The sequence below is a fragment of the Salvelinus sp. IW2-2015 genome, linkage group LG22 (assembly GCF_002910315.2).
Source record: "Salvelinus sp. IW2-2015 linkage group LG22, ASM291031v2, whole genome shotgun sequence".
In the NCBI taxonomy this organism is placed as follows: Eukaryota; Metazoa; Chordata; class Actinopteri; order Salmoniformes; family Salmonidae; genus Salvelinus; species Salvelinus sp. IW2-2015.
In genome coordinates this window covers 8,933,236-8,946,980 of record NC_036862.1, presented here as the reverse complement: position 1 = coordinate 8,946,980, position 13,745 = coordinate 8,933,236, and the positions used below count along the sequence as shown (strand labels likewise).

General features: G+C 47.4%; 1 protein-coding gene across 1 annotated transcript in view; it reads right to left on the bottom strand.

The window, feature by feature from the left end:
- The window catches only part of LOC111949719 (latent-transforming growth factor beta-binding protein 4), a 39,032-nt gene that overhangs the window by 5,918 nt on the left and 19,369 nt on the right, over positions 1-13,745 (bottom strand). Inside the window, exons 8-33 of the mRNA XM_070433957.1 lie at positions 13,047-13,270; positions 10,564-10,692; positions 10,132-10,257; positions 9,753-9,878; positions 9,453-9,572; positions 9,166-9,285; positions 8,963-9,082; positions 8,711-8,830; positions 8,330-8,569; positions 8,083-8,202; positions 7,800-7,919; positions 7,560-7,679; positions 7,352-7,471; positions 6,059-6,184; positions 5,801-5,926; positions 5,277-5,405; positions 4,949-5,074; positions 4,219-4,344; positions 3,850-3,993; positions 3,292-3,549; positions 2,833-2,901; positions 2,459-2,587; positions 2,187-2,333; positions 1,746-1,898; positions 1,213-1,522; positions 294-418 (exon numbers count right to left, since the gene is read on the bottom strand). Coding sequence (XP_070290058.1) covers positions 294-418; positions 1,213-1,522; positions 1,746-1,898; positions 2,187-2,333; positions 2,459-2,587; positions 2,833-2,901; positions 3,292-3,549; positions 3,850-3,993; positions 4,219-4,344; positions 4,949-5,074; positions 5,277-5,405; positions 5,801-5,926; positions 6,059-6,184; positions 7,352-7,471; positions 7,560-7,679; positions 7,800-7,919; positions 8,083-8,202; positions 8,330-8,569; positions 8,711-8,830; positions 8,963-9,082; positions 9,166-9,285; positions 9,453-9,572; positions 9,753-9,878; positions 10,132-10,257; positions 10,564-10,692; positions 13,047-13,270 — 3,773 coding nt within the window. The remainder of the gene's footprint in view (positions 1-293; positions 419-1,212; positions 1,523-1,745; positions 1,899-2,186; positions 2,334-2,458; positions 2,588-2,832; positions 2,902-3,291; positions 3,550-3,849; positions 3,994-4,218; positions 4,345-4,948; positions 5,075-5,276; positions 5,406-5,800; positions 5,927-6,058; positions 6,185-7,351; positions 7,472-7,559; positions 7,680-7,799; positions 7,920-8,082; positions 8,203-8,329; positions 8,570-8,710; positions 8,831-8,962; positions 9,083-9,165; positions 9,286-9,452; positions 9,573-9,752; positions 9,879-10,131; positions 10,258-10,563; positions 10,693-13,046; positions 13,271-13,745) is intronic.

Genomic DNA, 13,745 nt, shown 5'->3' with positions numbered 1-13,745 from the left:
TAGACATACATACTCTCTTTAGTCATATACATATGTCCCATGGAAACCACAGGACGCTGCTGACGGGAGAACAGCTCATTATAATGGCCGAAACGGAGCAAATGGAATGGCATCAAACACATGGGAACCATGCGATTGATGTATTTGATTCCATTCCACCGACTACGCTCCAGCCATTACCACGAGCCCCTTCTCCCCTTTTCGGTGCCACCAACCTCCTGTGCTAGATACATGCTCAATATAGTCATACCATAGACATACTCTTCACATCAGTGTTGATCACTGGTCCCTACCTGTGCCTAGCTGAGGACAGGGGTCATACTGGCAGCCCATGCCCCAGCCCTGGCCCACGGTGCAGCAGNTCAGTAACACACTACGCCGCCAGGGACTCAAATCCTGCAGTGCCAGACGTGTCCCCCTGCTTAAGCCAGTACATGTCCAGGCCCGTCTGAAGTTTGCTAAAGAGCATTTGGATGATCCAGAAGAAGATTGGGAGAATGTCATATGGTCAGATGAAACCAAAATAGAACTTTTTTGGTAAAAACTCAACTCGTTGTGTTTGGAGGACAAAGAATGCTGAGTTGTATCCAAAGAACACCATACCTACTGTGAAGCATGGGGGTGGAAACATCATGCTTTGGGGCTGTTTTTCTGCAAAGGGACCAGGACGACTGATCCGTGTAAAGGAAAGAATGAATGGGGCCATGTAAGCATTTCAAGGTCCTGGAGTGGCCTAGCCAGTCTCCAGATCTCAACCCCATAAAAGATCTTTGGAGGGAGTTGAAAGTCCGTGTTGCCCAGCAACAGCCCCAAAACATCACTGCTCTAGAGGAGATCTGCATGGAGGAATGGGCCAAAATACCAGCAACAGTGTGTGAAAACCTTGTGAAGACTTACAGAAAGCGTTTGACCTCTGTCATTGCCAACAAAGGGTATATAACAAAGTATTGAGATAAACTTTTGTTATTGACCAAATACTTATTTTCCACCATAATTTGGTATAACAAATTCTTTAAAAATCCTACAATGTGATTTTCTGTATTTTTTTTTCTCATTTTGTCTGTCATAGTTGAAGTGTACCTATGATGAAAATTACAGTCCTCTCTCATCCTTTTAAGTGATAGAACTTGCACAATTGGTGGCTGACTAAATACTTTTTTGCCCCACTGTATATGTGAATGAGTGACTGTGGTGAAAAGGGCAGCGTGTTACATGTATCCTGAGGGCCGTCTGTATGGGCTCTCTGGGATGCTGAAGGTGCTGGGCGTTCTGCTTCTGAAGCCAGACCTGCTGCCCCCTGGTGGTGTGTAGTCGTCATAGTCAGGCTGGGGGTACTCAGGCCTGCGGGGGATGGGGTCTGGGAAGGAGTTCGGTCCATAGGGCACGCGATACCCCACTCCTCCTCCTCCTCCCTCTCCTCCTCTGCCGGGTCCTGGCCCTGGGTCCGGCCCGTAGCGGTCAGGGAAGGGGGGAGGAAACTCTGGGAGCCTCAGGAAGACGTTACAGCGAGCGTCATAGTCCTCTGACAAAGGGAGAGAAGGAAAAGAGGCGTAGACCAAAAATGACACTTCCCCAAACTTTAAACATGCCCATAAACACAACACTGTTTCGCAACACAGGGCGCCATTTTGCTTGCATCTTATGAAAAGAATGCTAACACAGCGGATTGTTCAATGTAAATACTCATCCACATTCAGCGTGGCCGTAGTAGCGCATCAGTGAGTGTGCGGTCAGTCCAGTAGTACCTGAGTCTCTGGCAGGACACAGAGCACACTGCAGTCCCCAGCCCTCTCCATACAGACAGCAGCACTCAGTGAAGGTGACCTGTCTGCCCAGCAGGGGGCTCTGACACACTAGGTCTGCTGTGACATACTCCCAGCAGAACGATAGGTTCTCATCTGGAGACAGTAGGGATAAGACAGGAATTAGGAGGGGAAGGGTGAGATGAAAAAGAGAGACAGTTAGATGAATAAAAAGGAAGATGGATAAAGAGAGGCAAATAAAGATGGAGAAAGAGAGGTGGGAAAAACGAGGGAACGATAGATGGGGAAAAGGAGGAGAGAGATGAAAAACAGAGACGGTGAGAGAGATCTCACAGCTTGAGCTAATAAGTGACATTTGAGTAGTGTGGACTCATAAGGTGAGAGTGATTGGGGACTCCCGTCTCCCAGTGTGTGTAGTCTTACCCACGGCGAGGCCAGTGGAATTGACACAGCTGCGCCGAGTGTCGTCCAACACAAGAGGGGGCTCGCAGGTACAGAAGTATGAGCCTAATATGTTGAGGCAGATTCCCCCTGGACAGCTGTCCTCCCCTGCCTCACACTCATCAACATCTACCGAGAGAGAGAGATGAGATTTTAGGAACCTACCCATTATGTACATCCCATTAAGTTCAATCACAAATTATAAAGTCTGGGTCAAAACAGCCCAATATCACTGATAAAGAAAGGCCGCTAACCGATGCACTCCAGAAACACGTCGTCGTAGTAGTAGCCAATGGTGCAGTAGCAGGAGTAGCCAGGGATGTTGTTGACACATACACCGCTCTTACACACCTCAGGGTGGAACAGCTTACACTCATCCACATCTGTGAGAGGAGAGAAAGGCCTGGATTATAGGTACAGGTCAAGCATGACTACAAATCATGTGTGTCAAAATCATCCCTTATTGACAGCAACTCTGGAGAAATGAGAGTTTAAGTGCCTCGCTCAAGGCCAGATCGACAGATCTTTCAATTAGTCGGCTCAGGGACTTGAACTAGTAACCTTTCGGGTTACCGGCCCGAATGCTCTAACCGCTACCTGCAGTGTGTGTATTCGAGACCGTCGTTACCTTTGTAGCTAAATGCTCCTGGCCCGGTAACATATCCTCGTCCGCTGGGGCACAACGCCTGGTGCTCGGCTGAACAGCACCCACAGGAAACAACAACAAGACATATCAGAAAGGAACACTTCACGACATCAGGGATAGCTTTTTCTGAGTGGGTTGTCAGGTGGATGTAACTCCAGGAGTCTACCATAGACATACATATTGACTTTAGTCTTATACACCCTAGAGGTGACAGGAGGCTGCTGAGGGGAGAACAGCTCAACGTAATGGCCGACATGGAGCAAACGGAATGGCATCAAACACATGGAAACCGCAAACACATGGAAACCATGTGTTTGATGTATTTGATGCCGTTACCACGAGACTGTTCTCCCCAATTAAGATGCCACCATCCTCCTGTGCGAGAGACATAGTCATACCATAGACATACTATTGACATCAGTGTTGATCACTGGTCCCTACCTGTGCCTAGCTGAGGACAGGGGTCATACTGGCAGCCCATGCCCCAGCCCTGGCCCACGGTGCAGCAGCACTCCTGCTGGGTGGTGTTGCGGGCCAGCACGCTGCACGAGCTCTGCTCCTCGGTGTTGTAGTAACACTCCCTCAACTCGCCAGGCCGGGCAGGGGGCAGCTGGGACGCATCGAGCCAACGCTGGGGACCGAGACCGGTGGTGGAGGAAGACGAAGAAGAGGAGCCGCCGCCAGGGAATGCTGGACGACCTGTGAGACACGTGGATGTGATGTTTGAGGGTTGAGGTGCGTGTGGTTACGGCTGCGTTGCTGACCACCAAGACAATATAGCGTTCCCTCATGAACAGCAGGGGGCAGCAACGTCAAGGTGTTTGAATGGGCACTTGTTGCACAAACTGATGTTAAATGCCAATAAAACTGTGATGGCATTTGAAGCAGGGAAAGTGTTATTCCCATCAGGGAGTAGAAATGTATATTTTCGTACGGTAAAAAACAAGCTTATCTAGATAATGCTCGAAAAGCACAATAGTGTTGGACAGCGTACAGTACCTGGTCGGGGTGTGCTGAGGCACTGTCCTGAGCGCGTATCAAACTCCTCCCCCTCTCCTGGACACTCACACATGAAGGAGCCATCCACATTCTCACAGTGCGCCGCGCCACACACGCCCTGCATAGTCTCACACTCGTTTTCATCTAGAGAGAGAGATAGAGAGATCGAGAAAGAGAGAGAAATAGTGTGTGAGAGAGAGATGGAGAGAAAGGAGAGAGAGAGAGCGAGAGAGAAAGAAAGAAAAATATGGGGTGAAAAGGTATAACCATGTAGGCTAAATCAAGCAAAGACAATGACAGATGATAGGACAGCAGAATGGTAACGTTTGTACTCTTATCAGAGACTCGTGCCTCTGTGTTGAGACGTACCCACACATCCCTTCCCATCGCTGGTGGCTGTGTAGCCCTGGTCACACATGCACTGGTATGTTCCAATTAGGTTCTGGCAGAATGCATGCTCCCCGCATACGGTTTCATTGGCACACTCATTGATATCTGTGGGAGAGAAGAAGAAACAGAAGTGGGGAGAGAGATGACATCACTCCTATATGAATCTGAAATATGGTCTCTAGCATGGTCACTGTCTTTATTATAGTTAGAAGGATAAACTTGATTCAATTATTTAAAGGTATAAAGCAACAGTTTGGTGAAAACAACACAATGAGATACATCCCTAGATCTTTTTCATAATGTGTGTGTGTGTCGGTCTGTGTGTGTTACAGATGCATATCTTGGCAAGGAAAGGCGAACGGCAGTCTTGTGACTGAGCATCTGCACGGTGAAAGCCTCCAACCCGAACACATCAATCAAACACAGCTGCCATGATGACCAACCCCTTACGGCCCGCCCTCAGCCTGGATCCCACATCTGTGTCCAACCTGCCAACCATTCCTACACAAACTATCATGGCTAAACTGTATGACAGTATAGGGAGGACGGCATTCAATCTCTATTGATTGAGTTCCTCTGGACCTCTCAGTAGCATAATAAATAAAGTGGATTAATAAATAAGAGAATAATCAAGAAAATACATTCTTATATGTGGACCAGACTTAGTAAAGGATGAAGTCGATGAGGATGATGAAGAGATGGAACTGACCGACGCACTCTCCGGTGCGGGTGACCCGGTAGCCCGGCTCACAGGAGGTGATACAGCGGTAGGAGCCAATGGTGTTCTCACAACGTTGTGACCGACACACTGCTCCCTCTGAGCACTCATCTACATCTGGGAGAGAGAGAGTGGGGATTACACACACACACACAGAAGCGCGTGCACACACACAAAAACGTCAGCATCCCCATAGCGCAGTCTCGAAAGCTGTGCGTGTTACATAAAGGGACACGTAGTTTCGTAAGGAACACACGTTTTCAATGGTCTGTCTACGGTGGATGATGAACAGTGCAGAGTAGTTGAGGTGTTGAGTTACCCAGACAGGCTGTCTTCTCTGGGTTGGTGGTGAATCCCACTTGGCACTGGCACTGGTAGGAGCCCTCTGTGTTGACACAGCGCCCATCCTGGCACGCCCCCGGGCCTGACCTGGCACACTCATCCACATCTGGACCCGCAATGACAACACGCCATTACATCACCACAGACAACCCCGCTGTGCCTACCGCCAAGCTAAGCAATCCTTTATCATGACGTTGTGCCCATGTCGTTTCATTTGATGTCATTCACTGTGTGAGAGGCTATGAGCAATATCATCTGTGTAAAGTAGCCGATAAGTGATTATTTGTAGAAGTGATTATAATTATAAGTGATTACTAGTATAGCCCTGCTAAGAGTTGTCAAAGTTAATGGGCAGTTTAAATTGCAGAGTAAACAACCCATACGTGTTGTGTCTATGTCATGAGTAGAGACTTCTCCATTCTGCAGGTTTAAGAGTAGCCTACAGCAATGCCAGTGGGACTTAGGTGTGTGTGTGTGTACGAGATGGCGTAGAGGCCTCACCCAGGCAGGAGCTTCCGTTGCTGCTGGTGGTGTATCCCTGGGAGCACACACAGCGGTAGGAGCCCTCTGTGTTCACACACTCTCCCTTGGGGAAGCAGTACTCCCCCTCGAGACACTCATTGACGTCTGTGAGGAGACAAGACAAACCCGCGCTACAATATGACACAGAAAAGAGACAGCGGCCCGCAGCGTGGTATATACACATTATCAAAGCACATCACCGGCATTGTAGCGCTTATCACCGTCGTCGGTACTGACCTCTACACTGGCGTCCGAGGCCAGCGGTTCTGTAGCCTGGCTGACAGTCACAGCGGTAGGAGCCGTCCGTGTTCACGCACAGCCTCGCTACACCACAGGTGTCAGGGCTCTGGCATTCATCCACATCTGAGGAAGGGAGAGAGGGGGGGTTCTCATTGGTACTGGCACGCACACACACACACACCACTGCTTCATGTATAGGCCTTTCTGTCCCCCCTAAAAGGGGTTAAACAGCATTCAAGTGGTTTCTCTTAAATCAACACAGCACCAATTGATTCTGTCCCTTATGGATATAACCTTTTGACAGTGAAACCTCGCCAACGACTCATCCGTCCATTCCCAAGTGTTACATCCATACCCAAGGTGTTTTTGATTTACACGCTATCCCCTTTGAAGTCTAAACATCTGTTGCAGACTCTATTGGCGCACATCGGCCCAGTCCAACAGCCAGACTTCTATTGAATACCTCTGAGTGATTCTCATATCACAGCAGAAACAGTACATTCATATGCATTTTTAATGTGGTCTCTTGTTTTTTTAGGTAGAGGCAATGAACCCTGGTGGGATGGAGCATGGTGTCCTGAAATGATACTAGGGCTGATGATTTGTGTGTCCCACGGGACAAAAAACTGCTTGGAAGTGAGTAAGAGGAGTAACAGAAGCCAGCAAGGGTGAAGTGAGGAGAGAAGAGGAGAGGAATGCAGAGGAGAGTGCTGACTGCAGTGTGGAACTGGGGCTAGAGGGCCAATGGGTGGCCAACCCCCTTTGCTCACTCATCACCTACTGTAGGATGATAAAAAATTGCCCGGTCACATTGCTCTGTGCAGTTTATATAAACAGCTGTTGAAACGGCTCGATTCTGCAGCAAACTTTACTATGGCGACTGTCTTAGTCAAGCTGCATCACCAATAACACCAACAGTGTTAGTGATATGATTGTCTGATTCCATAAAGCAGTATGAATGGAACGCAATCTCAAGTGGAAGGCGTGTGTGAAAAAGAGTTTGTCGCTAATTTTGGTCTGGTGAGAAGCATCTCCTGTCACATTCTGCAGAGTTCAACTTTGACTAATTTAATCTCTTTGAAAACGTGTTTACTTATTAGACAGAAATCTGCCGCCGTTTACAAATCACCTCCTCCCCTTGGCTGTAAAAGAGCCATGGCCTTCCTTCCCAGAAACAAATGCAACAGGCAAGTGTGAGAGCAGCAAAACACCTTGAAAAAACATGTCGACTACATGGACAGAATGCCTTGATTTTACTTGATATACTGCCTAACAGACAGCTAGTCTTACCTGCGCATAACCCATCTTGCATACCGTGGCCAGCTTTGCAGGCGACACACTTGTAGGAGCCTTCAGAATTCACACACCGTTGCCCAGGACACTGTGAGGGGTCTTCACATTCATCAATGTCTAAAATGAAGCAAGTGGAGGTCACACATCTAACAGAGTGATATGGAGCATGAGTCATCATGTAAAAGACAGACACATGCAGCCTTACCAATACAGATGCTGTCCTGTAGTTTGAACCCGGTGCGACAAACACACTGGTAGCTACCCGGGGTGTTTTCACAGCGACCGTTGGCACATAGGTTGGAGGTCTGGCGGCACTCATCGATATCTGTGTGAAAGAATTAACATCAGTATTGATACAATTAACAATATGGAATACAAATGTGTGTGTGTGTGTTTGTCTCTGTGTTTCTCTGTGTGTGTGTGTGTGGTTGAGAAGGTTGTTCACCTGTACACTGTCTGTTTCCAGCCTCAAAGCCTGGGCTACATGCCACACATTTGAAGGAGCCCTCAGAGTTGATACACTCCTGACCAGGACACTGCAGAGCGTTCTCACACTCATCCACATCTGGAGAAGCCAACAGATGTTATTCTTTACAATCTCTTCATGAAGTCGACAGAACAAAGGCCACATCTAGTAGCGTTTCACTCGATTACGTGCTAAAGGAAGTCACACATTTGACTGCTCTTTATCGGCTGAAGTAATGTGCATGTTCAACGTGCAGTCTCACCTCCGCAGGTGTTGCCCTGTAGCCTGAAGCCAGATCGGCACGCACACTTGTAGCTTCCAGCCGTATTCTCACAACGGCCGTAAGCACAGGGAGTGGGGATGTGGAGGCACTCGTCAACATCTGCAACAACAACAACAAAAAGAACGAAAGATTTAAAAAAAATAATACTTATGCTTACAAACGGCTTATTGTGTAAGTGATCGGATCTACATGAATGAGTGTTGACAAAGGCCATGTTGTGTCCTACCTGTGCAGTGTCTGTCGACCAGCCTAAAGCCTAGCTTGCAGGACACACACTTGTATGAGCCCAGGGAGTTCACACACTCCTGGCCAGGGCACTGGGACGGGTCTGCACATTCATCCACGTCTCTACAGGTATCACCGTGTAGTCTGTAGCCAGTGACACACGTACAGCTGTAGCTACCCTGGGTGTTCTCACAGTGACCGGTGGTGCACGGGCTGAGGGTCTGACCACACTCATCTATATCTGTAGGAATGGAGAGGAGATTGCTGAAAAGGTAGTTGCCAATTTCAAATACACTCTAAATGGATGTACTAATGAATGGATGGATGAAAAAATAATAATCACAGGCATACCTCAGAACACACAGAGGCAATGGGATTTTACCTGAGCATTGTCCATTGATCATGCTGAAGCCTGGCTTGCAGGACACACAGTTGTAAGAACCCTGAGAGTTGACACAGGCCTGACCAGGACACCTCAAAGGGTCCTCACACTCATCCACATCTGAAACAGATAAGAGCCAGAACATTAATAGACGGGCAGAATTTTATTTTCCATAGATTGATTGTTCCTTTCGCTGACAGGTTCAAAAAGAGGGACTAAGGTAAATACATTGGGTGGAGTCATCGCTGGTACCTGTGCAGGTCTTGCCTTGTAGTTTGTATCCTGTGTGGCAAACACACCTGTAGCTCCCAGGAGTGTTCTCACAACGACCATTGGTGCAAAGGCTGGGGGTCTGACGGCACTCGTCAACATCTACAACAGGGGGCGACACAGACCGTTAGTGAAAGGTTATTATTTAGTTTTGTGTATGACTGCTTCAGGACATGGGGTGTTACCTGAGCATTGTTCGTTGAGCAGGCCAAAGCCTGGCGGGCAAGACACACACTTGTATAATCCTGGAGAGTTGACACAGGCCTGAACAGGACACCTCAAGGGGTCCTCACACTCATCCACATCTGGGGAAAGGGAGAATGATAGACAGGAAGTTTAATATGTCCAACTGACAAATAGTATCATTTCACAAACATCACACAATCGTTGGTGAGTAAAGATGGCAACATATACAGGACAGCACCTTCAGTAGTGAAATAATGTTGAATAGATGCAGAGATAGCTTCCTTACCTTTACACGTGTTGCCCTCTAGCTTGTACCCAGTGCGGCAGACACACTTGAAGCTACCAGGGCTATTCTCACAGCGGCCGTTGTTACAGGGGTTCGGAACCTGCCGACACTCGTCAATATCTGTGCCACCAAAAAAGTTTGTCCTTTACTCAAAGACTTGACAGTTAACAGTTGTCTATTTTCGTCTAGATTGATGACAAGTACTACTGTACAGCTATCACAATCGACATAACATTCCTTATAACAGTCACAATCATGAAAAGAATACTTATTGACTGCTGATGTTGAGTACGCTCTTACCTTGACACTGCGTCTGTTGGAAGTTGGCTCTGAAACCAGCAGGACACACACACCTGTAGCCGCCTGGTGTATTGTCACACTCCCCAACGGAACAGGGACTGGGGGTGTGGAGGCACTCATTGACATCTAGAGATCCAGATGAGAAGAAAACAATAACACCACGAGGGACTCTCAGAGAACACTGACCAGAGTACCAGACCCCATTTCCTAACCCTTGACCTCCAAGTAGATCACAAGGCATTCCAGGGGGATGCCAGGTCTCTCTCTATACCCAACAATACAGAGTAGCTGTTGTCTGAATAAACGTCAAGGGCACAGCTGCCGTGGCCAGCGACCGTGTGTGTGTGTGATTGGTGTGTACAGTGGGGCGGGGCTGTACCTATACAGCTGGTGCCCTGGGGTCCCGGCTGGTATCCAGAGGGACAGCTGCACCTGTAGCCCCCTTCTGTGTTCTGGCAGCGGCCGCTTCCGCAGGGCGGAGAAGACGCCGTGCACTCGTCTATGTCTGAAAGGAAAGGGGGAATGATTGGGGTTAAAGAGGTCAAGAGGAGCCTGACCAACCCTACAGGTTGTAATCAAGCGGCCCCTCAGGGGAGGGGATTGCAGTGATGCTTGTGGTACTGTAACCAGCCTGAAACTGACTCATCCATAATAGCTAGCACATGTTCAATGACCGCACACTATAAATACAGCTGAGGCCCAGTACAGCATCAGTAATAGCCAACACTGGGATGTGTATGTGTGTTTGATGCTTCCCAATAGTAACTAAATAGTTCAACTAGCAACAGTGCCCTAACAAAACGACATTCACCTTGACACCGAGTCTGCTGAGCGTTGAGTTGGTATCCCTCGTTACAGATGCAGGTATGTCTCTCTCCGGGCTGGTCCACACAACGGCCCTGTCCACACACCTGGGGCATGGTCTCACACACACCCCGCACTGCACGCCCAATCAGATGCACGTAGACACGCGCACACGCACACACACACCACACCACACCACACCACACACACAGCTTGTCTGTCACCGTTTCAAAAACGACTCCAAAGTGTGATCTTAGTAGTCATCTCATCCATATCAGCCGCCTGAGGTTGTGAGAGGGAAGAGGGGGTGACACAGCCACGGCGAATGATGTGAGGAGCTTCTGATTTCATCTGGCTGCCTGATCTCTGTTTACATTGGAGAGCTCAACAACGAAGCTCTGACATACACTCATGCCATTCCACGCACTTTGAAGAAAAGGGTTCTTCGGCTGTCCCCATAGGAGAACCCTTTTTGGTTCAAGGTAGAACTCTTTTGGGTTCCATGGAGAACCCTCTATGGAAAGGGTTTTACATGGAACTCAAAATGGTTTTACCCAGAACCTAAAAAGGTCCTTTAAAGGGTTCTCTTATGGGGACAACCCTTTAAGGTTCGAAATGGCACTTATTTTTTTTCTAAGAGTGCAGCTCATATATTTCTCAGGGACCATTATGAGGATTTATAGTCTCAGAACTCATTTGTTATGGGGCAGATTCCAGGCTGTGGGCATAACAGTGTTAAATTCCAGGTTACAGCACAAAACTGTCACCTCCCTCACAAGAAAAATAGTTAGCAGCTCTTTGACGGCCCCTCCTTGAGATTCAAACCTGCCAACATGTGATAAACTAACAGTCCGGTGGTGAGCAGTTGGCTAACATTAGGCAAACGTTTTGCGACACAAACAGAGCATTGTACCCATCTGTTTACTGCTTATATCTTGAGCCAGAGTTCCTGCGTGAGGGTACTCCCTCTTTGAATCTCTCTTTGTATTGCAAAGTGCATTAAAGAATGTAAAACGCCTTTTATCGACTGAGGTTTTGAAGTTGAGGTGTGTGTGTGTGTGTCAAATCAAATCCAAATCAAATTTTTATTGGTCACATACAATTGGTTAGCAGATGATATTGCGAGTGTAGCGAAATGCTTGTGCTTCTAGTTCCGACAGTGCAGCAATATCTAATATGTAATCTAATAATTACACAACAACTACCTAATACACACAAATCTAAGTAAAGGAATAAGAATATTTACATATCAATATCTGGATGAGCAATGACAGAGCATCATAGGCAAGATGCAATAGATTATATAAAATACAGTATATACATATGAGATGAGTAACGCAAGATATGTAAACATTATTAAAGTGGCCAATAAAGTCTGTATGTAGGCAGCAGCTTCTCTGTGTTAGTGATGGCTGTTTAACAGTCTGATGGCCTTGAGATAGAAGCTGTTTTTCAGTCTCTCGGTCCCAGCTTTGATGCACCTGTACAGACTTCGCCTTCTGTTTGGTAGTGGGGTGAACAAGCCATGGCTCGTGTGGTTGTTGTCCTGGATGATCTTTTTGGCCTTCCTGTGACATCGGGTGCTGTAGGTGTCCTGGAGGGCAGGTAGTTTGCCCCCGGTGATGCGTTGTGTAGACCGTACCACCCTCTGGAGAGCCTTGCGGTTATGGGCGGTGCAGTTGCCGTGATGCAACTCGACAGGATGCTCTCAATTATGCATCTGTTAAAGTGTGAGGGTTTTAGGTGACAAGCCAAATTTTTTCAGCCTCCTGAGGTTGAAGAAGTGCTGTTGCGCCTTCTTCACCACACTGTCTGTGTGGGTGGACCATTTCAGTTTGTCCGTGATGTGTACGCCGAGGAACTTAAAACGTTCCACCTTCTCCACTGCTGTCCCGTCGATGTGGATAGGGGGGTGCTCCCTCTGCTGTTTCCTGAAATCCACAATCATCTCCTTTGTTTTGTTGACGTTGAAGTGGAGGTGTGTGTGTGCATGCGTGTGTGGGACAGGGTCGGCTAAGTTCTCTAGTGGAGCCAGAAAAGGCCAGAGCCAGAAACACATCTGATGTCTTTGAAGGTGGATAAAACCAGCAGTAAAAATCGACGCTACCAGAGAATTCAACTCCATCTACCCGTGATTCTTAAGCACTCATTATTCTGTTCCATTCTAAATGTGAACTCATGCTTTCAAGTGCTATCACATAAAATGAGAGAAGAACGGACACAGGAAGACCAGTTGTCGTACTTCACTGGAGAACTTTGAGCTTTTCTCAATCCATAGTACAGACTCCAAACTATATGCTTCTTTGTTCTTGAGTCAGGTGTGAAGTACCATAGTTAAGAGTTCTAACAGGGAATGACATGGAGTTGGCAGTGTGAGAGGCCAGAAAGTTGAACCAGCATTTATCTGCAGTTGACCTAATCTTGGAGCCATTACTGTATCAAGATGAAACACTTTGTGGCTGTGGTGTTGTGGTGTACGATTTACGGTACCTGGCCTGGGGATGGGTGGGCGGGGCGTGACTAGAGATGGGAGGGGCTGGACGGGTCTCACTGGAGATACTGGCCGTCGGTCAACTGGAGGCCATTGGGTCTGAGTGGGGGGCCGAGCTGGAGAAACCAAAACCGGACCTAAACATTTACTGAGAATGTCTAGACACATCAGAGCTTCCGCTTGTTGAGAAGAGGCAGCTTGATATGAATTGTCATTCTCACAGCTTTCTGGACACAAACATCAAACTTTAAACGTTCTAATCCTGTCTCAGTAGTTGATGTTGCTATGTGAAAATGACAAGAGTATATGAAGGGTTTGATTCCAAAATGCGATAAATGCTAATTTTTCATATTTGCTTTTTTTCTATGTGTATGAATTATGGCAGTTCTCATACTTTAAAAACATTTACTTTAGAATGTTTTTTTTTTTGGTTGCAAAACGCAAAATATCCGTATCGTTTCATACCAAAATGTGCTATATCCAGAGACATGTGTTTAGAGAGTTAGATCCAGCGACGGGAAACAATAGACTACAGGCTGCAAACATATACGGAGGCCGCAAACAGCGTGCTGTGTCACTCCAACAATAAGAATCAATCCATCCTTGCAAATGAATTGCGACAGACTTTCATTGTCCTTATTATTCCTTAAATCTTTCCCAAAGTGTATATAATCAAATTCAATTTTTTCCCCCCTTGA